The 22,435-nt window shown below is 46.7% G+C and overlaps 2 protein-coding genes across 2 annotated transcripts in view; both read right to left on the reverse strand.

The window, feature by feature from the left end:
- The window catches only part of LOC136938120 (GTPase IMAP family member 8-like), a 261,770-nt gene that overhangs the window by 102,803 nt on the left and 136,532 nt on the right, over positions 1 to 22,435 (reverse strand).
- On the reverse strand, positions 12,652 to 14,106 carry eve1 (even-skipped-like1). Its single transcript, XM_067230884.1, has 3 exons — positions 14,103 to 14,106; positions 13,632 to 13,849; positions 12,652 to 13,032 (listed from the first exon to the last, which is right to left on the reverse strand). Exons 1-3 carry the CDS (start codon positions 14,104 to 14,106, stop codon positions 12,652 to 12,654), a joined length of 603 nt encoding a protein of 200 aa, XP_067086985.1.

The following is a 22,435-nucleotide window of genomic DNA, read 5'->3' on the forward strand; positions in this document are numbered from 1 at the left end:
AGGGAGGGAAGAAGGGAGGGACGGAGGGGAAAAGAAAGGTATAGAAAAAGAGGGAGAGGAATAATTTAAGAGACTGTCTCCTAGATCTTGGATGATCTAAGAGACATTCATTCACTAATATAAAAGTATGGCATGCTTTTTTGGAAGATGGAGTTTAGGCTGTTCCCCATTTAGTTTAGTGTGTGTGTGAGGCCAGCTCAGCCTAATGTGCATGAAAATGTCCCAGAATTCCCTCACTCCAACCTGCTTAGCTCTTTCAACAGACATCAGATTTGTTCATGAGCAGACTGTGCGTACACATCTAGCTGTGGCGCTTCTCTGCACACGCGTCCGAGCCGAGCTGTGTACCACTGAAGCACACACACACCAGCAACCAGCCACGCAAGCCCCAGCAAACCATGACATCACGCTCACGGAGCCTGTACGTAGGAATATAACTTGACACGCACATGGCACAAACACTGCAGCTCACACAAGATCACTCACCCCAAACCACTCGTTCTGACGCTGTCTGCGGAAGGCAATTAAAGACTCTACATCCTGGGTCGAGTCCAGGCTCGAGTTCAGATGGTCAGTCCGCAAAAAAAGATAGATATTCACGATCAGGACCGGGATGCCAAGAGTAACGCCCGTTCAATCCTGAAAGACATTTGAAATTCACAGCGTGCGGACATAAGCGAATTACTGCGGAACAGTAACATTCATAAAGGACACTTGGGCAAGGCACTTCGCCCTACTGGTCAGGGGGAATGTCCCTGCTCTTACTGCAATCACTCTGGATAAGAGCGTCTGCTAAATGTAATGTAAATAAACATTCAATGAGACCAGTCTGTCGTTCCTATTGGTCGGAAGCCAGTGACGGTCTCTCTCTCGCTGGCCTGCAGTGAGACGCGCTGCCGGCAGGTACGGGCTGACCCAGGTGGAGGAGGGAGGCGCCTGGACGCTGTGCTGGACGGACAGCTCCGTGTCGCTGGACCGTCTGGCCGAGATGAGATGCTTCCAGGTAACTTGCCTCACGCTGGTAGAGAAGAAGACAAGCCGACGTGCTCCACGGGGAACGGAGGACGGTTGCTAATTGTTGCCGTGCACGATTTAAGGCTGTTTGTCATTGGAAGGGCGTTCTGAAAGGCTGTTTTGCCGTTTTGTCTCCCCCTCTCCCCTGAGCAGAAGATCAACCACTTCCCTGGCATGAGCGAGCTCAGCAGGAAGGACTCGCTGGCTCGGAACATGAGGCGCATGATCAGGAGGTTCCCCAAGGATTACAACATCTTCCCTCGCACCTGGTGTCTGCCGGCTGAGTGAGTCTGGACACAAAGACGTGTGTTTGGTAGAGAGACAGACAGGCAGACAGGCAGGCAGACACACAGACAGGAAGGCAGGCACAGGCAAACACAGACAAACACAGGCAAACAGACACACAGACAGACTGACGCACACATAGACAGACAAACACCAGACGGTTCGTTTAGTTTCACCCTGTTTGTGTCTCTCTCCTGTAGTTACAATGACTTCCAGGTGTACCTCCGGACCAAGAAGCACAAGACCTTCATCTGTAAGCCCGAGGCAGGCAGCCAGGGCCGGGGCATCTACCTGACCAGGTCCTGCAGGGAGATCTCCAACGAGGAGCGCATCATCTGCCAGCTTTACATATCCAGGGTACACACACACACACTCACTCCCTCACACACACTCCTCTCACCATACACACTCACTCCCTCACACACACTCGTCTCGCCATACACACTCACTCCCTCACACACACATCCAAACGTCCCTGCATGTACAGTATGATTATTTCACGGGCTTGATGTCGGTGTTAACTCTAGTTTAGAGGTTGAAGGAGAGCTCTGCTTGAGTCCCCTGTCCTTGTGTCCTCGTAGCCGTTTGTCATCGACGGTTTCAAGTTTGACCTGCGCGTCTATGTGCTGGTGACTTCCTGTGATCCGCTACGCGTCTTCCTGTACGAGGAGGGGCTGGCTCGCTTCTGCACCACCCGCTACAGCTGCCCCACCCGCAAAAACCTGGTGAGACCCAGATACCCAACCTTCCCTTTTAAAACAGCTCCACCTTCTAAAACGACCACACATTTAATATCCACCCCTTTTCCTAGAACACCATACTTCTTCTAACTACCTTGCATACTGGAAGTACCTCACTAAGAACCGAGGTGGATCATTAAACTCGTGACTTGGCAAAAGTATTGTTACTATCAATCCTCACCATTCAAGGAAAAAGACACAGATAGACAAACAATGTACTATATAACTTTGATTAGATGGAAATATACAGACAGTAGGTTTAACAGTCGGAAAGACAAATAGATAAGATTAAAGATATGTCCTTGAGATATGTCCTTGGCCTTCCAGGTCCTCCTGGGTGTGGGCGTGTAGCCTGTGTGTTTGCGTGTCAAACGGTCCATTTTACTGCACCTTTCAGAACTGTATTTGTCTACCAGTCTTATGGCACTGGATGTCACAAGAATTTACAAGCGCGTTTGAAATTGAAGACAGGGCGGCGATGGAATATGTAAACCCAAAGTATTCCTGTTCCCCGTCTCCCTTCCCTGTTGCACATGCATGCACACATTCTTCCTGTCTCTGCCTGCTCCTCTCTCTCTCTCTCTCTCTCTCTCTCTCTCTCTCTCTCTCTCTCTCTCTCTCTCTCTCTCTCTCTCTCTCTCTCTCTCTCTCTATCTCTCTATCTCTATCTCTCTATTTCTCTCTCTCTCCCCCCATCTCTCTCTCTCTCCCCATCCCTCTCTCTCTCCCCATCCCCCTCTCTCTCTCTCCCCATCCCTCTCTCTCTCTCCCTGTCTCTCAGGAAGATGTGTGTATGCACCTGACCAACTACTCCATTAACAAACGGAGTGACAACTTTGTCCGTGATGACATCGTCGGCAGCAAAAGGTGATTCCTTATTGACACAGCTTCCCTGACTCCATGTTCCTCTCATTCACATTCCTCTCTTAGCTTCTAGACTACCAGGCCCAGGGCTCAAAGTGAAGGGAGTCTAGAGGGAACCTCACCTTATTTTTAGTTTGGGGGAGTAGCGGGGTCCCACAAAATTGGCTTGTTTTCAAAATTGAACATAGGGCTTCATATTTTCAGAAGTATGTTACATTTACATTTAGTCATTTAGCAGACGCTCTTATCCAGAGCGACTTACAGTAAGTACAGGGACATTCCCCCGAGGCAAGTAGGGTGAAGTGCCTTACCCAAGGACACAACGTCATCTGGCACGGCCGGGAATTGAACTGGCAACCTTCTGATTACAAGCCTGCTTCCCTAACCGCTCTGCCACCTGACTCCCCAAGTCAGGTGTCTCAGTTGATATCACTTGATATTATTGTAAAAAATGTTCCTAATTCCACAGCAGATTTATAACAATAAAAAGTGGAAGATACGGCTAAGATAGCCTTCATCATTTTTTCTTCATCAATATTACATTTTAGGGCACCCTAGTTAGTCACATGACATTGTATCCTATCAGATACAATTATATTAAATATTTTAAATAACAACATAAATATTATAAAAAATGTATGCTTGGCCCAGGGCCATCTTGTCATCAGGCCAGCTGTCCCATCTTATTAGCGACTGGCGTGAACGCTGTCTTCAGCGGATGCACAACAGACTATCACTCACGTTTCACCACTGTCTGCCAGTTTACTATAGTCCTAAAACAGGGGTATGTGCTGTGCACTGTTATGATTGCGAAGAGGGGAAGGGAATCTTCCAGTGAAACCCGAACTGAGTCAGTCAGTTTCATGTTGGTGAGGGTCAGGACGGGTGTGTAGAAACTAGGCAGGAAGTTTCTTCTGATAGTTCCTCATAAAACAAGTTGTAATCCTTTCTGTCTTTCTCTCTATCTTTCTCTCTTTCCTCCAAACAGGAAGTTGTCATCTCTGACCCAGCTTCTGGAAGAGATGCACTGTGACACGGTGAAGCTGTGGGCAGGCATCGAGGACGTTGTGATTAAGACGCTTCTCTCCGCCCACTCTGTGCTGAGCCATAGTTACCACGCCTGCTTCCCTCGCCACATAGCAACTAGCTCCACCTTCAGCGCCTGTTTTGAGATCCTGGGATTTGATGTGCTGCTCGACCACCGCCTTAAACCCTGGCTACTGGAGGTGAAACAAACCTCTCATATTGTCTCTGTCTCTATGTCTGTCTCTCTCTCTCTCTCTCTCTCTCTCTCTCTCTCTCTCTCTCTCTCTCTCTCTCTCTGTGTCTCTCTCTCTCTCTCTCTGTCACACTCAGTCAGTACTTCCCTCCCCTCCCCTCCCCTCCTTCCTCCCCCCCTCCCCCGTCGTGTCTAGGTGAACCACTCTCCCAGCTTCGCCACAGACTCCCGTGTGGACCGCGAGGTGAAGGACAGGCTGCTGTACGACACGCTGGTCCTGGTCAACCTGGGAGCGTGCGAACGCCCTCAGGCCGTGGAGCAGGAGCGCCTGCACGCGCAGGGCCGCCTGCAGCGGGCTCACGCCCGGGACCGCAGGTAGGACCACACCAACCAGCCCGCTGCGACCAGCCTGCTGCGACAGAGCCAGGCTAGCATCCACGCTAGCCTGGCTGCAGCAGTTGTAGCCGTGACGATGACGGGGGTGATTAGCGAATCGAAGACGGGAGGCCTGATTGTTGATGAGAGAATGGGAGGAACAGAAGAGAGACAAAAACACAATCACACGGACACAGACAAGATGTACATAGTTAAACATACATGTATGGTATATATATATATGTACGTTTCAGGGGTCAGGACCAGTGTCAGAAGAGGGCTGTCAGTCTGGAGCGAGCCCTGGGCTACGAGGACAGACACCTGGGGGGCTACCGCCGGATCTACCCCCGTGAGGGGGGTGAAGGGTACGACCAGTACCTCCAGCACAGCTGCTCCCTCTTCCAAGAGACTGCGGCCTCCAGGGCCAGGGGCAAGTGGACCAGGTGGGTGTGGATTGTCCCCCACGTTGCACACACACACACACGCTCGCTCACACACCACACACACTCATACGTTTACACTCACACACACACTCACACACCACACACACAAAGACCAATAGCGACATCACAGACTTCTTTCCTTTTTTAGAGATCAGCTGCGAGAGCTGCAAGTGAGGCAGGAGCAGAAGAGGGGGGGCCCGGGGGCCAGGGGCCACCAGGGGGAGACTGCAGGAGAGGGAGGGGGCCCGGGGGCCAGGGGGAACCCGGGGGAGACTGCAGGAGAGGGAGGGGGCCCGAGGGCCAGGGGGAACCCGGGGGAGACTGCAGGAGAGGGAGGGGGCCCGAGGGCCAGGGGGAACCCGGGGGAGACTGCAGGAGAGGGAGGGGGCCCGAGGGCCAGGGGGAACCCGGGGGAGACTGCAGGAAAGAGAGGGGGCCTGAGGGCCAGGGGCCACCAGGGGGAGACTGCAGGAGAGGGAGGGGGCCCGGGGGCCAGGGGGAACCCGGGGGAGGCTGCAGGAGAGTGAGGGGGCCCGGGGGCCAGGGGGAACCCGGGGGAGACTGCAGGAGAGGGAGGGGGCCCGGGGGCCAGGGGGAACCCGGGGGAGACTGCAGGAGAGGGAGGGGGCCCGGGGGCCAGGGGGAACCCGGGGGAGGCTGCAGGAGAGGGAGGGGGCCCGGGGGCCAGGGGGAACCCGGGGGAGGCTGCAGGAGAGAGGGGGGCTGACCCTAAGGGAGTACGCCTCCGTATCTCCTACAAACACAGCTCCACCCAGGTGAGATCCTCCATCACTCCTGGCCACTTCAATCAAGGCAAAGAAAAAGTTTCAAATACAAATGTGTGTGTGTGTGTGTGTGTACTGTACATTTATGTGTGTGTGTACTGAATGTGTGTGTACGTTGCTGTAGCAACGGGCACACGTCCCTCACCTCCACCCCGGCTTGGTGACAGTAACCAGGGCCCCGACCGAGGAAGAGGAGGAGGAAGAGCGCGTCCGAGGCCTGGACGAGCGAGCCAGGCTGCTGAGGGAGCGGGGGGTCGTCGACCAGGTCAGAGGTCAGCGATGAAGGTTGTCGTCACCTGTTTGAGTCAGGTGTTCTGTGTTCTATGTCAACTGTGTTCTTGACAGGTTTACAAGCTCCTCAAGGGCACCCCTTCTTGCATGGACATCACAGCGCCCCCTGTTGTCAAGGTGGGCTCACAGCAGTGTATCGCTGGTCTGACTGCCAAGGTGAGTTTATATTGATTCAACAGTCGTAGGACTGCGTCAGAATGTCAACACTTCGAAATATGTTTTTGATAGAAACGATTTTGCGTCTGCGATGTAAACATGCTTTGATGCTTTGATGTAAACATGCAAACAACATGTTCGGCCGTGCCTCATGTTCCTATAAATGAAAATGCACATGCCTATTAATTAGCCTATAAGTACAAACACGTATGCGTGGCCATTTACTAGTCATAAAACTCCCACTCACAATCTCAGCGCTTACATATTTTTTCTCTCATAAATAATAACGTTTAGTCGTTAGGCTCATGTTTTACAACACACTCCGGGATACTCGCTCAAAGAAATGATCATCTGATTCAAGACTGTGATTACAGCGACTATACGTACGGACCATGTGGTTGTTAGCCGTTAGCCGTTAGCTGTTAGCTGCTAACCTTCCAGTCAGTCTGTTCACTGTCTCCATGGAGATGTGTACCCCTGTCCACAGCTGGGGCTTCTGGGAGATCGTCCTGGCGGGTGTGTGGAGGGTGAGAGGGGCCCGTGTGCTGTGAGGGACTGGAGCGGCTTACAGGGCGGGGAGAGGTGGGAGCCGTGCCCAGCGGCGAGGCAGGGGCGACGGACACTGCTGTCCAGTAAGTCTCCCTTCATCAAGTGCCTTGATGGTTTGAGAATGTGAATCGAACCGCTGTTGTTTTTTTTCTGTTTTTTTCATTCTTTCTTTCTTTCTCGTCCCTCTGTCCATTCCTGTCCTCCTCTCAGTCAGTGCGTCCGTGGGGAAGCTAGCTAACAGAACCAGAGACAGCAGGCTGCTAGCTGAGCTCAAACCCCGGGCCCAGCAGGTCCTGGCCCTCCGCCTCCCCAGATTCCCCCTCCCCCAGGTGGCCGAGGGCCCCCCCAGAGCCCCCCTCCTCCACGTGGTCTCCGGCCCCGCCCCAGTGACCCGCCGCCCCGCCCCTCTCCGGACTGACCAATCGGAAACCTCCAAGAGCCGGGTGCACGGCAGGTAGGATGGGACCCGGGAACACCCCGTTACAGCGTCAAGACTAAGATTAGTTCAAAACGCCCTCGATTAACTCAACTCAATTTTATTCCGAGAGTTCTTTCAAAAACCCGCAATGGGTACCAAAGGGCTGTACACGGAGTTACAGAAAACAAGATCACACACACACAGCTAAGAATACGACAAGCATTTTACAACCGACAAGGCCGGGATAAGAGAAGGGAATATTTTGTAATACAGTTCATTAAAAGGGAGGGGAAAATATGAAAGGGCCAGTCAGGTGTGCCGTTGTTCCTCCGGGGTGTGTGGAGTGAATGTCTACTTCCTTCTCAGCAGTCTCCGTCCCTTTGGAGGCTGTGTGGCAGACCTGGGAGACCAGACCCTGAGCAGGGCTGTCACACTCTCACACAACCGTCTGCCTGGCAACCTGAGGATGCAGCCCATAATATCTGACAGACCGGTCTCCAAGCAACGGCTTGTTGACACAGAGGACACCCAGCCTGTTCCCCCGACAGACCAGGTACACCAGACACCGCATAGCTTCCTCTTATCCTTTTCTGGCTAACTGTCGGCCAACAACAGACCAGGGACACCAGATATCGCGACGGTGTCTAATTATCCTCTTCTAAATGTCTACCAACGTTGTTGATACAAGAATGAATCTGAATCTGCACACCAGATAGGAGGCTGGGTCCCAGATGTGACCGTAACCGACCACAGGACCACAAACCTCCTCACCACGGTCGACGGGACCACAAACCGCCTTAAGGTTGACCGCACAACCGACAGCCACAGCGACACGGATTCCCTCAAGACCTACAAGACCACAGGCCAGCCCCTCTCTGGCCACAAGGCTAGACACTGCCTCCTGAACAACAACACTGCAGACTCCACACAGCACAAGGCTAGACACTGCCTCCTGAACAACAACACTGCAGACTCCACACAGCACAAGGCTAGACACTGCCTCCTGAACAACAACACTGCAGACTCCACACAGCACAAGGCTAGACACTGCCTCCTGAACAACAACACTGCAGACTCCACAAAGCACAAGGCCTTGTTCGATGAGGACGCAATGGCCATAGCCACACACGAGCCGGCCAAGCCGTACGTGGACCAGCCTAGGTACTAGTACAGTCAGCTGTGCTGTGTCGGCACAGCACAGCTGAAGAAATGTCTTTCTCATGTGTTCTTCTGAGAAAGTGGACCCACTGTTCTTTTGTTCTTTGGAGGAGAAGTTACCTTCTTCATTACGACCCAAGGATATGCTGTGTGCCTTCAGAAACCCAAAACTTTCTTTTCCCAACGTTTTACAAGTAAAGTACGGATTGCAAATGTTTGTGCTGTGTGGTGTATTGCAATTAATTTACTTTAAAATGATATGAGGAAGGGAGAGACGGGAGGAAGGGAGAGACGGGAGGAAGAGGGAGAGGGAGAGGGAGAGGGAGAGGGGGAGGGGGAGGGGGAGGGGGAGGGGGAGGGGGAGGGAGAGGGAGAGGGAGAGGGAGAGGGAGAGGGAGAGGGAGAGGGAGGGAGAGGGAGAGGGAGAGGGAGAGGGAGAGGGGGAGGGAGAGGGAGAGGGAGAGGGAGAGGGAGAGGGAGAGGGAGAGGGAGAGGGGGAGGGAGAGATTCCCAGAGTATTGTGGTTGTCTTGGATAACTCTGAAAGGGGCGAACATGCTTAGAAAGTCAAGAGACGGGAACTTTAACTTAATTTTGTCACATACATATAGTGGAGTTCTCCAAACACTGACACACCAGAGAGGGTTCTCCAAACACTGACACACCAGAGAGGGGTTCTCCAAACACTGACACACCAGAGAGGGTTCTCCAAACACTGACACACCAGAGAGGGTTCTCCAAACACTGACACACCAGAGAGGGGTTCTCCAAACACTGACACACCAGAGAGGGTTCTCCAAACACTGACACACCAGAGAGGGTTCTCCAAACACTGACACACCAGAGAGGGTTCTCCAAACACTGACACACCAGAGAGGGTTCTCCTAACACTGACACACCAGAGAGGGTTCTCCAAACACTGACACACCAGAGAGGGTTCTCCAAACACTGACACACCAGAGAGGGTTCTCCAAACACTGACACACCAGAGAGGGTTCTCCAAACACTGACACACCAGAGAGGGTTCTCCTAACACTGACACACCAGAGAGGGTTCTCCAAACACTGACACACCAGAGAGGGTTCTCCAAACACTGACACACCAGAGAGGGTTCTCCTAACACTGACACACCAGAGAGGGTTCTCCTAACACTGACACGCCAGAGAGGGTTCTCCAAACACTGACACACCAGAGAGGGTTCTCCAAACACTGACACACCAGAGAGGGTTCTCCAAACACTGACACGCCAGAGAGGGTTCTCCAAACACTGACACACCAGAGAGGGTTCTCCAAACACTGACACACCAGAGAGGGTTCTCCAAACACTGACACACCAGAGAGGGTTCTCCAAACACTGACACACCAGAGAGGGTTCTCCAAACACTGACACGCCAGAGAGGGTTCTCCAAACACTGACACGCCAGAGAGGGTTCTCCTAACACTGACACACCAGAGATTCTGTGTCTGCCCTCCCTGGCTGCTCACCATCCCAGCTCCTCCGTGGTCGGGATCTCTAATTATCCTGAAGGCAGCTGCAGGAGAGTTTATCATTTCAAACACATGTTATTGTCATATTTCTTTGCCCTGTTTTACGTGTTACATTAGCAGGGACATATTGTACCTGGCAGTCGGGGGTTCGTATTATACATCTTGGTTACTACTTTAAAAGAACTTGTGTATTGTTAGGGTAATATGTGGCATGGGTACAAGTCTACTGGATAGGCTCAAAGGATGGGTATTGTTTTGTGGGTATTAATAGGCAGTGGACCAAGCGCAAACCATCCAGGGGGAACCCTCCAATTAAAGGTTCGTCTGAAGAGCATGTCGAGAAGATAATCTGCAGGCAGCAGCCGTCTCTAAAGACTGGCTCAGATGGCTGAGCTGTGTTCAGCGTGATCATGCTGCACACCTGGACAGGTGGGCAGGAGACACCCGTCGGGCTGGGCTTGGTGATCAGGGTTAAGTGCTCAGCTCTCGGGCAGCAATGCACCCTGTGACTTAATACTGTAAATGATTCATACTCAAATCGGGGCTAATTTTTCCAGCTTGTTCATCTTAGTTGAGCTCGCTAGAAAAGAATGCGGGCAGGCTTTCAGATGCTTGTGGAGGTTTAATCACTGTCAGTCGAGGCCAAACCAGGAATCTGTTGTGTCACACACAGGACACACACACACCATACTGCACCTAAATCAGGATGTGGACCTGTCTGGTGTAAACAGCAGAAGAGCCATCCATGAAGTAAGCCTACACGTGGAGTGCATCATTGCTCCTACAAACCAATCCAAACATGCAGGCCTAGCATGGCAGTTATGGGCCAGTTTGGTTCTTTAAATGCCATATTGATTTTTCTATGAACTGCAACCACAGCGTCGTAAAATCCCCAGGCCTCGATGAACTCACAGAAGTTTTTATTCTTGGTCATTCATACTCCAGCTTTTATCCTAATAAAACGTTGCTGTCCTAAAATACGTCACACACGGTTCACTGCAGTCGTTGGTTAGACCGTGCACAGTATTCTGAGTTTGACAATAACAAGACTCAACATCCCAAAACATAAGAGGGCACCGTGGCCTGTTTTTCAGTTTTCTAGCATGTTTTACCACTCATGGTATTATGTATCATACACAGATTTATTCTGTGTAAATGTGGCTGGATTCGGATCCTACTTGCTGGGTTTACTGCTGGTTTCTCCATGTGTTGGTTTCATTCCTATTATTTCTGCTTTACAGGAATCAACAGATCCTCACCGCAAACGTAGTCATTGAGATCTCTGTCCAAAACGTTTTACGAGCCAAACGTTTACAAGATATGGAAGGATGTTGCCTTGTGTTAGGAGTCAGGGAGTCAGATGGCTGAGCGGTTAGGGAATCGGGCTAGTAATCAGAAGGTTGCTGGTTAGATTCCCGGCTGTGCAAACCAAATGACGTTGTGTCCTTGGGCAAGGCACTTCACCCTACTTGCTTCGGGGGGAATGTCCCTGTACTTACTGTACTGTAAGTCGCTCTGGATAAGAGCGTCTGCTAAATGACTAAATGTAAATGTTGAGCAGTGTGTTGTCTGACAGCACACACATGATGACATGTCCGGCTTACAACATTTTTTCACTGCCTCAGACCGAGCTGCTTGTTATTATATAATAACATAACTGGGAATAACATTATGATGATGACATGGATTGAGGAAAGGTTATTCCCATGAAAGGATATTGGACAACTTTTAACAGAGATGTGTTTAGGGGTAGGGTTGATTGTTTGACGTCTCATCTCAGTGCTGTGTAGATCATCTCCACCTGGCAGTGTTTTGTCGTGGGATATAAAGCTCCTCTACATTTAGCTGCATGTAACTCCAGTATGTGTTGAACTATAATAACAGGCCTCTTGAATGTCAATAAATAGCAATAATGTAATTGATAGCCTCTGTGTCTACTGTCTGAGAGGAGGATTACCATGACTAAGAATGAGCTTCTGTACGATGAAGTAACAACAGAGTAGTTATGATTATGGCTCGACCACAACCCTGTTATAAAAATAAAATGGGACACACAGATACAAAACTACATTCAACTCCCAAACTGAGGATATTGCTGAGAGTTTAACATGTGTTTAGTGTGTAATTTGTCTTTAAAAATGGTATTGAATCAAAATAGTTCTGTTCCTGAAGAAGGTGTCATTGTCAATTTGTTATTTTCTGTAAGAACACACATGGTTATTTCTCCTACATATTTATTATTAACCAACCTTTCCCACTGTATTTAGACATTTACAATGTATGTATTTCAAGCCTTCATATAGTTATGTGTTTGCTTCTCAATTTGCAGACAAAACAGTAGTGCGTCACAATAGAACAGGCTGTCAAGATATTCCCAGTCAGCTCAGTGTCAATCTTGATTATCAGAGCAAATATTTATAATTTCTATATCAGTTCACAATCTGACAAAATGGAAACTTATTGCAGCATTTATACAAGGTGCCGCAAAATATTCATCCTAAAGCTATAGACATAACTATTTCAAAATAAATCAATTTGTCTATTAATCTTACAGTGATCCTGTTGTACGTCTTATAACAAAGTCAAGTTTTACCCCCAGAATGTTATTTGTACTGGCACTTTTTACGCTTACAGTAGTACACATAACGAATCACTAGTATGTACAGTATATTTACAGGCTCAAGTTGCAACACAACCTGGTGACGTCACCGTGGAACTCCACTCCTTCTAGAGGCACTTTCCCTGCCGGCTAGTATGATTGTGCTGTAGCCGCCATCTAAATAACATCATTCCTAGACACGAGGTAGTTGAACCACACAGGCTTCATTTAGCACCTGAGGCGATGGCTGCAGGGCGGCGGGGCCGCCTCAGGCCAGGGACAGCCTCCCATCTGGCTTGGCGAGGCTGATCTGGTCCCCGTGGAGGCAGAGAGGGCAGAGGCAGGTGGTGGGGTGGTGCCTCATGTGGGTGGGGGGGTAGAGGCCGGCCGGGGGCAGACCACCCGGCCGGGGGTAGGAAGGCTGGGGGAGACGTAGGGGGTCCAGGGGCCTGAGGGGGGCCGAGTACGGGCTGGGGGGGGAGGAAAAGGGGGAGTAGAGGTGCAGGGGGAGGTGGGGGAGGTAGTGGTAGGGGACGCTGGCGGCGGTCTGGGTCACCATGACGACACAGAGGCTGGGGTCCAGAGGGTGAGGCCAGCTCAGAGAGTGTCTCTGTCGCTTGTCTTTCATCCTCCTGTTCTGGAACCACACCTGGGCAGTGAGAGGAGGTGGGGGGAGGAGGTGGGGGGAGGAGGAGGGGGGAGGAGGAGGGGGGAGGTGGTGGGGGGAGGAAGAGGGGGGAGGAGGGGGGAGGAGGAGGGGGGAGGGGGGGGGGGGGAGTGGGAGGGGGGAGGGGGGAGGAGGAGGGGGGGGGGAGGAGGAGGTGGGGGGAGGAGGAGGTGGGGAGAGAGATGGAGTTAGATGAAGCTGTAAGCCCCCATTTGAGGGACATTTGCAGATATATTGAGGCCGGTATAGTGAACCAGAGTCATCTGTGATGGGAGAGATGTGCTCCAGGTGACATTTAGATGTTTTGTGTATTTATTGCAATGCTAGGACACCCTCTCTTTCCATCACAGTCAGCTATTATTAGCTTAGTAACTTATCAATTATTGTCAACTCTTATGACAAATGTTGAGCTACATCTTCAAAATCATCCATTCAGAATATCATGCATTGCACGATGTCTTATTTCTTACTAGTTCAGGCCTATAAAGCATAGGTCTGTCTGAAGGCACCAAGGCTGAAGCTGTGTGAAACGCAACTGTTTATTTCATTTCCATCGTTGCAGTCTAAAGCTTTGACCGTACCTTGATTGTAGTCTCGGGAAGATTCAACGCAGTTGCCAGCTCGCATCTCCGCGGTCTGGAGACGTAGCTCTCCTTGCAATACTCCTGCTCGAGACGGGACAGTTGCTCCCGCGTGAAGGCTGTCCGGTGCCGCCGACTGTGGTCGATGATTGAGCTACGCGGACACGGTTCCTCTTCGCCGCCATCGGTGGCGACCGGTGTTTCTCTCCCCTCTGCCACTAAACGTAGTGTCGAAAATGATCAAATTATGAACGGTTGAAGGATTCATTTTCGAACAGGCAATATATTTTCTATGATTCGCCTACCAATTTGTATCTGCTTGAAAGGCTACGTGCAAGTCTCTTAATCTATAAAACGTTTCCTGATTTAACCAAATGAGTGTTTCTATTTACATAAAATAGACTACATTAAATATCAAGCTATAGTCATCACAACAAAAAATTGACGTTTTAATATTAAAAAGCGACTTACGCATAGTTCCTTAAGTTGTGTCTTTATATTTCACTCCTTTTTTTAAGCCTCCTTCGTTCACTACACCCTCCTGTGCAAAGTCGTGTAATTCCAATATATATATATATATATAAGCCTATATATAATTAATATAAAGTAAATTGGATATCCTATTGCCGGTACAATCCAAGTTTGGTAAGGGCAACGTTGGTCTCTCTCGCTCTCTCTTGTTGACACACACTGCCGACCTGAGCCAAGTTCGTTTACAGGCAGAAGATGAGTCGTTGTGTCGCCCCCTTGACCCCCCTCCCTTCGTCTCCATTCTCAGTCTTTTATATCTCCCTGCCCGAGCCATCTTCTCCTAATGAGAGACGCGCACTATCCGCGAGGCGCCGCCTGGGCGAGTACTGCGAAGGAGGTGTTAAATTGTCTTTGGTCTCCGAACCGTCTTTGTACTTTTGTTATGGAGAATTAAGATCGACCTCCTTTGCTGTCCTGTTACAGCAGCCTCCCCAGTGAGATAGACCAATCCTCATTGTTCCGTGGCGTTTGATGTTTATATTTTTGGAAGTCAGTCATTAGAACCCTGATGTTTGTAAAGTGCGCGGGCCCATCAGCCTAAAGTGGAGAAAATAGGCCTGGTTTAACTTTTAAGATATGTACACAGGACAGAACCTGTTGTTTAAAATGACATATTCAAATAATGTAAACATGGGGTTGAAAACACCAACATGAACTTCAACACAGTTTTCATCGGTGCGGATGCACGGTGACTGATTAAACAGGCGAAGTGTCGCCTCGCCCTATCTCAATAACGATCTCCCCAGTTGTGCATAGTCTGTCCATGAACAAACTTCAGCTACAGCAGTCCTTTGTGTTTGACAGGTTACAGTGGACATGATCAGGACATCGTAGTCTAATTTCCTGTCCAAGGAGAGGTTTTCTTACAGGCTCTGTTTAAAAAAGAAGATTTGATCAGCTTTATTTTCCAAGAGGTTTCTAGATGTCTTTTTCGCTTTGTTTTTGTAACATAGGTTAGTATAGCTTTTGTAAACACATCGAATAGTAGGCTTCCTAAAATTATACCCAGAAACATTTACAGAAGTGGGGGAGAAAATAACCCAGCAATTAGGCGACTATATGCATACATTGTCGCGCCAGTACCTACATACTTGTAAATTGGGAGTTACTTGCCTAATCATTGATAATAAGTGAATTATGTTTCATTAGAAAATATTATCATACAGTATAAATGCTTGATCCTTTAATCCTTAACCCCGAACCCATTGGATGTTAAAGGTAGCCTCACTGATAAGGTCATGATGAGCCTACTTAACACGGCCTGTCATAAGCTTCCACGCATGACCCTAATGTAATGGAAGACACAACCCGCTAGCCTACATCCTGAACATCATATACCGACATTTCCCAAACAGAAAAATAACCCATACAGCGCATGCATAACAATGTTTAACGTAGGCAACATGCTCATTATGTTGAACATGAGAAACATGTTGTCTTGACATAGCCTATCTCATTCCACAAATTATATTTTATAGTAAAAATGTAATTATAGGCTATGGGTATTTTATAAGAGCAAAGTCTACCCTCCGGGTAGGAGAGCATGCGCATAGACCATGGCCTAAAGGTAAGGAAGAATCACTGCGTCCTTTTGTTACAATCCCTGTGCCAATAAACGTTCACCGGAGTTGTCATGGAAACCTGGACGAGAGATAACTGATGTGTCAGCGTGGAAGAGACAAGCCAATAAAATAAAAAAAACGTGCACGATCTGGGACGTAGTGACGGTGTAACGTTGTCGGCGGACCACGTTGGCGCTGCGCTGATGATGGTTGTTTAAGTAGCTATCGATGATGTTTGTATTGTTATAGCTAGTCGCTTTGATCATATGGCCTAGCAATGGCTCCTAAAAGACGGCCTGCTTACAATAGGTGTCATGTATGACGCCTTCAACAACATCTTAAGGACTGTTGTTTATCGCTCAGACATTCAACAATACATGCTTTATATGTTATACAAATTAGGCTATCTCACATCTAAGGGATTTACTAATGACCGTTACACGTTCATGTTGACGTTGACGATTTTTTTGGTGTTGGAATGGGTTTTGGTAATTTGGCCAAAATGTCTAGATATCATTCCTTTTAAATCAGGGCATCTGTATTCTGAGGACCACATTTCACATTTTACACATGCAGACTGTATAGGTAGCCTACTTCTACATTATTGACATGCATTTCTTGCACAAACTAACATTATTTTTTGCTTTGCGATTGTTTATTTACGAACTTCTGAACGGATCTTTACACACAGCTTTGTGTAAACAGAAGTTTGTTTCAGAGCATTCATTGAAGACATAGTTCTACAGGCCCAGCAATATTACAGACGTTCCAGAAAAGTTACACCCCATCCATGACAGATCCTGTTAGCTACAACAACGTTGCGTGTCTGTGAAGGTCTTTGCATGTGTTATATATTTTGTAACATGCATGTCTCCGCGTCGTTAATGCGGGGTTTGTTATATCAAAATCGACCACTAAACCTTTTGAGACTGTTCTATACGATTCATTACGACTAAACGCGATTCTTATTCAATATCAGACCAAATTATATCCTTTGCCCCCGTCGAGAATGGTGGAAGTAGAAAAGAATTCTTGAGCATGTGCCAATCCTTCTCCCTTCACTGAAACTGGAGTTTGTTAATTTAACGATGGTTGGCATAAGTCCATGCCCCTCTCTCTGTAGAACCGACACAGATGTCTCGATGAACAGGACATGCTACACTGGCGTGTTATTCTGGTTGTGATCGAAAAAATAAACTTGACACGCACATACTGGGTAATCATTACAGTACCCCTCCTATTGCTTACTGTCGCCTGCCCTGGCACCCCTGGCAGGGCAAATTCCCAATGAAGTTCATTTCCGTCCTTGGCAGCTGTATACTGTTTTTGTATCCTAAATCACAAAAGCGTGATACTGCAGGTATAATGTCAGAGTATGTCAATACAAGACATTAATTGACACGATACCCGAATGGAGAAACGTACGTAAGGTGATATAAATCACCAACTTGTTCGTTTATCTTCAGGCATGATCTCTAAAACATAATCTTGCATAGCATTTGTGCAGTAAGCTTCTCATTTCTATGGCTGATGAGTTTAGCTTCAAGTTTAAGTGGATTGTCCTTCACCATGTTTTAGGCTTTCATGAACACACGGACTCATTCAAATCATTATAGGGAGAGAAAACGGTAATATGCAAAAATCATAATAATTTGTTCTTGTCGTCCTCCAATATTCATCTGTTTTCCCAATGTCTAAATTGCAAGTTTGATTTAGGTTATTTAATGTCGATAGAGCATCCTGCAAGTATATTAAGGTTTATGTTATTATCTGATTTGGTTGATCATTGATTAAAAACCCTTATGTTCTGATATATCCCTAATTTAAGTTATCTACAGATATAGGCTAATTGGAAGAATAAACAATGATGGAATTTCTATGACTTTCTTCACAGATATTGGCTACGTAACTTTAATATCAAGTCCTCCTGTAGTTGACATTATTTGAATATGTTTCATAAAACAATTAAAGTATAGTCTGAAGTCCTTTTTGATAATAATATTTTGATGTTGGAACATATATGCTGCTTGTTTATTTTTTTGTCATGTATTTAGTATAGGGAAATGTTAAAGTGATGAAATTGTATTGATGGTATTGTATATATATATTTAAAAAAGCTTTATACGCAACATATTGTACGTCGTACTATGCTACGTTTCAGGTATGACTATGCCTTTACCTGCTCTGAATGCAAGTCTTTGCATCCATTAACCACTGGTTGGACTGAATCACTGCACATTTTTTCGTGCCAAAAGTTATAGAAGGCCTTAATCCAGACTGACATTATAAAACATAGATGAAAGTGTGTAATGATTCGAGCCGGAGTATTTACAGAGCCCAAACTGAAACCGAGCGCGAGGCACTGCCTGGAACTGCGTGGGAATTCTGCGCTGTAAACGCCTTTATTCCTTTGCGTTTATTAGCCGGGCAGAAATCTAAACGCCAGTCACAATTATCCGACAAGGGCTCTAGTGTCTGTACCAATTCGGCCATGGTGGTCATCATTAGAACCGGGGATGTGTGTTTCTCAAAACAAAACCGATGATATATCATTCGTATAGTCGCATTGTAAATTTGAAATTTGTTCCTGCGGTTCCAGATGTTTAGAAAGGGGAAACTCGTCTGACATTACATTATATATAATCACTTTTAGGCAATTCATTGCACACATTTGTTTAATCTCTTTCTGTTTTTAGAAAGACAGTAGAACAGAAATGGACCTATTTTAATCTGTCTCATTCCATTTAGATACCCTGATTAAGCATGATATTATGACTTCAGCATTCGTGTTTTCGGGTTTATGTTTACATTTAGTCATTTAGCAGACGCTCTTATCCAGAGCTTATGTTAAATTACTACGTTTTTCTGGCAAAACTTAAATATTTTAGAACATGAGTATTACTAAAGTCTGATTTTGCACCTTTCTCTGCTCCACCATGAAGGCTGGCTGGGTCGTTATCAGTCGGTAGTATGATGCTAGGACCATGTTTGGTTTCACCAAACATTTAGGAAAACTGCATGGAGGATGTAAGATAGCTACTGCATCACTGTTTGGTTTTCGTTCATGAGGAAACTGCCTAAAAGAGCAAGAAATATAACCTTGGTCTTATAGAGTTCAGTTGGATTTCAGCTGATGTCAGATATGCCCAAGTGTGCACGAGTTGTTGGGTGTCACCACGTGTGATTTCAAAGGGAAATGGATACCTTGTCTGAATCAAAATTCAAACAGTTCACAAATATATTCTCTTCTGGGTTAATGGTCTAATGATAAAGATTGTGCTCTTCCCGGCTCCATTCACCACGACGTAGCAGTGACTCCCTGATAACCAAGGTCAAGGTTATACAACCAGACAACTCCCCTTTCGTGTTCCTCATTCACAAATAACAACAACAGAGGCTCCGATGGAGACACACAGAGAGAGAGGACTCTAAGCTGTGCCGGGACAGGGATCAAGCCCCGATCTTTTGAAGGGCAAATAATAGTAACTGGAAGATAGGGGCCCGAAGCCTCACTCCACACCCCACACCTGAGCATCATTAATGGGGCACACTCACACTCAGGTGGGTGGTCTGAACAACATCCAGGCAAAGTGCCCAACCCAATGTTGTTATCCCAGTGGACCAACCGGGTCTATTTACTGCTGGGCATGAAGGAACCCTTTGTAGGGAGTAAATACGATTGTGTGTGATGAAAACTTTGAGAAAAGGTCTCACAAAATCCATCCGACTTTGAGAAAAGGTCTCACAAAATCCATGGTTGAGAGACGGTCTTCTGATTTTATTATACGCATATGTCGGCAGTCTCATGATGTGACGGATGTTCCACCACTTGGCTGGTAAATAATAAAGCCCATTTTGTGTAGTTTTTTTAATGACCCAGTTTCATGTCGATTTCAGAATCGACAGTGCAACGTTATGGTTTTATTTTATCTAAAAGTAAGTAAATTGACAAACTCTCGATCGTTTCTAAACAATATTCCATATGCCTATGTCTAAAGGTCAATATGATCCATGTTGTTACGTTAAAAGTGATGCATTTGGAAACAGTATTATAATACGTATTGTCACTTTCTCTTGCAAAAGTGTTTTAACACTTCATACTTTTTGTGGCTGGCGGACAAAGAGGACATTTGGAATAAACAGCCAGTCACTAGTAGGCTACTTCAATTTCTTCAGTTTCACGACTTGATTTCACACATACGTTAGATACTCCTTAACTTAACTCAACCAAGTTTAACGAGCTCAACAACAGTAATTAACGATGTTTTTCATCTGTATTATTGTATTGTTTTATTTTTGGGGACAGTCATAATGATAATCAAAGGAAAACTGCAATTTGCTAACGTAGTCTGGGCCTACATTACGCTCACCTTATTCATGTCGCATAGTTATAACAATAGGCCTTTTTTTTTTTACAATCGTGTATTATAAATAGCACAAAAGAGACTTCTTAGTACCATAGGCTTCTGCAGACCAAATAATACCAAATTCACAGCTATGCATAGATTTATTTATGCCTAGCTATAAATATTTCCTTTACGCCTTAGGCGTAAATTGCAACACTTTATATTTAGAAAAACGAACAAAATTCGAGGCTCCAAAGGCTTATATCCATAGTAAAGTGAAAATGTAAAGTGTAGATATGAACATGACATTCGCAAACAGGCTAAACAAGTCAACAATCCCCACTGGTGATCATGTCCCATCGTCCACAATCAAATCTCATGGCGATAGGTGTCCACCTGTCAGAGGGCATCCTAGAAATGGCTAATGTTGAACGCCGCCCTCAAACGTTTTAAATGCAAGCCGAGTATTTATGAAATATTTATCCTATCATGCTAAATATTAGGCCACAGGCCTATATAAGCTATTCATCGTGTGATTATCAAACTTTATGAAAGTCTTAAATAACGTTGAAAAGGAGAACTATTTGAGACGTTGCTTCCATTTCTGATTAAGGTTAAAGTAGGAAGTGTATCAAATAATCACATTTTCAAATAGGCCAACGCAAACGAGCAATTGGTATCCAATGATGTGTAAATACAGTGCTCGAGAGCGGCATGTGCGATTGGCGTCATCAAAAGACTGTTTAATCAATGTGGCAAATTAATTGCTTTTGAGTCCTCCTACATGCACCATTGTGCAAGCAGTTGAGAAATTCGTTCAGACTTTTTGTATCCACTGTTTGCATCATGCTTGCTATTAGTCTACTTTAGTTTTGTTTGTGGCCTATTGTTTAGTCTAAAAGTTCATCGACTTGACGTCAGTTGACGTCAGCGTCATATTGTTTTTCGCTGACAAATCGGTATCCATCCATGCACACAATACTTTCGTATCGATAATTTAGTTTGGAAATGGTGTAGTCAACAATGTTATACAACGAAACAATATCGGCCTACAGCCTACGTTTTATTAAAAAAAACTAAGGTCCGTGGTGATTCCAACCACATTACTTTCGAAAAATGGTTGACACAAATAATGGGTTTGATGTAGGGCTTATGGAACAGTTTTAAGTACCAACTATGAGATATTATAATACAAAAACATTCACGTGTGCATTAGCTTACCATTCATTGTGTTTTCTATCTTCCATATTGCCCCTTCTCACGTAACATACATAGCAACGATGCATATAGGCTTTTCATAAGCAGTTAAGACTTACCACACTATGTTAGTTCCTTGGATCTGGACGCAAATGTGCCTTTTATTCTCTAAGCGAGAAGGAATACAGAAGTGCGCGTGAGCTAGTCATTGGTACTTGACCATTGGGCGCAGGAAGTGTGACAGTAAGTTTTATTAGGGCATTTCCTTGGTACAGTAGCCACTGTGCGTCAGTAAATAACGTGTGGCACGAGGCTAGAGCTTCTCGCGGCGCCAAATCCCAAGCGCCTGTTGCCAAAGATTTACGCATTGACTGCCAGGGCACCAAACACAAAAGCACCGGAACTACACATTCATGATTCACCTCACACCTCATGTAGACGGAGCGGTGGGTAATTAATGCCTTTAGGTAAATAATTTTCAAAAATAAAAACCGTGTATCTGTAAACGTGACCCGTGTGACAGTAGGCTATACTCAGCCCCCGCTTCAAGGATTGAGACAGCATTGTTATGTGTCGTCTGCGGTAGCAATACGTTGTGGTATGTGTGTTTGTGATAATGACACACAGAGGCCGGCGTCTAGGCCTTGAACTTCGGCACATTTGCTCAGGGAGGGTCTGGTCCTCCTAAACAGAGCCTTCTGGGCGGGCCAGACTCTAAACATTAAACTTGGCCTTGACCTTGAGGGCCTATAGTCTGACCCCTATGTTAAAAAGACAGTCCAAGCTGCTGTGTGTATCGAGGCGGTGGGGGTTGGTGAAATGAGTGTTGAACCTGTATCTTGATGATTAGGCTACTTGCTGTACTTATTTCAGTCCAACCAAACATACAATCTATTTATTTCAGTCCAACAAAGTACAAAACATGCACAAACAAGCAGTGTAGTCATCTTAGTTCGGTATTTATTTCGACAGCATAGCTCAATAGGAACTTGGAATAATCATCAGTCCGCCTGACTTTAAAATCAGCTGGCTAGGAAATACGCTTTTGATTACGTTTACAGAATTGATGAAACTCAAATGTATCCAATGGCGGTGACACCATAGCCATTGGCCAACTAGCCATAGGCTACTTTTAAGTACCAGTACCTAGACCTTTGTGCATTTCCTC

Source organism: Osmerus mordax, chromosome 3 (genome assembly GCF_038355195.1).
Source record: "Osmerus mordax isolate fOsmMor3 chromosome 3, fOsmMor3.pri, whole genome shotgun sequence".
NCBI lineage: Eukaryota > Metazoa > Chordata > Actinopteri > Osmeriformes > Osmeridae > Osmerus > Osmerus mordax.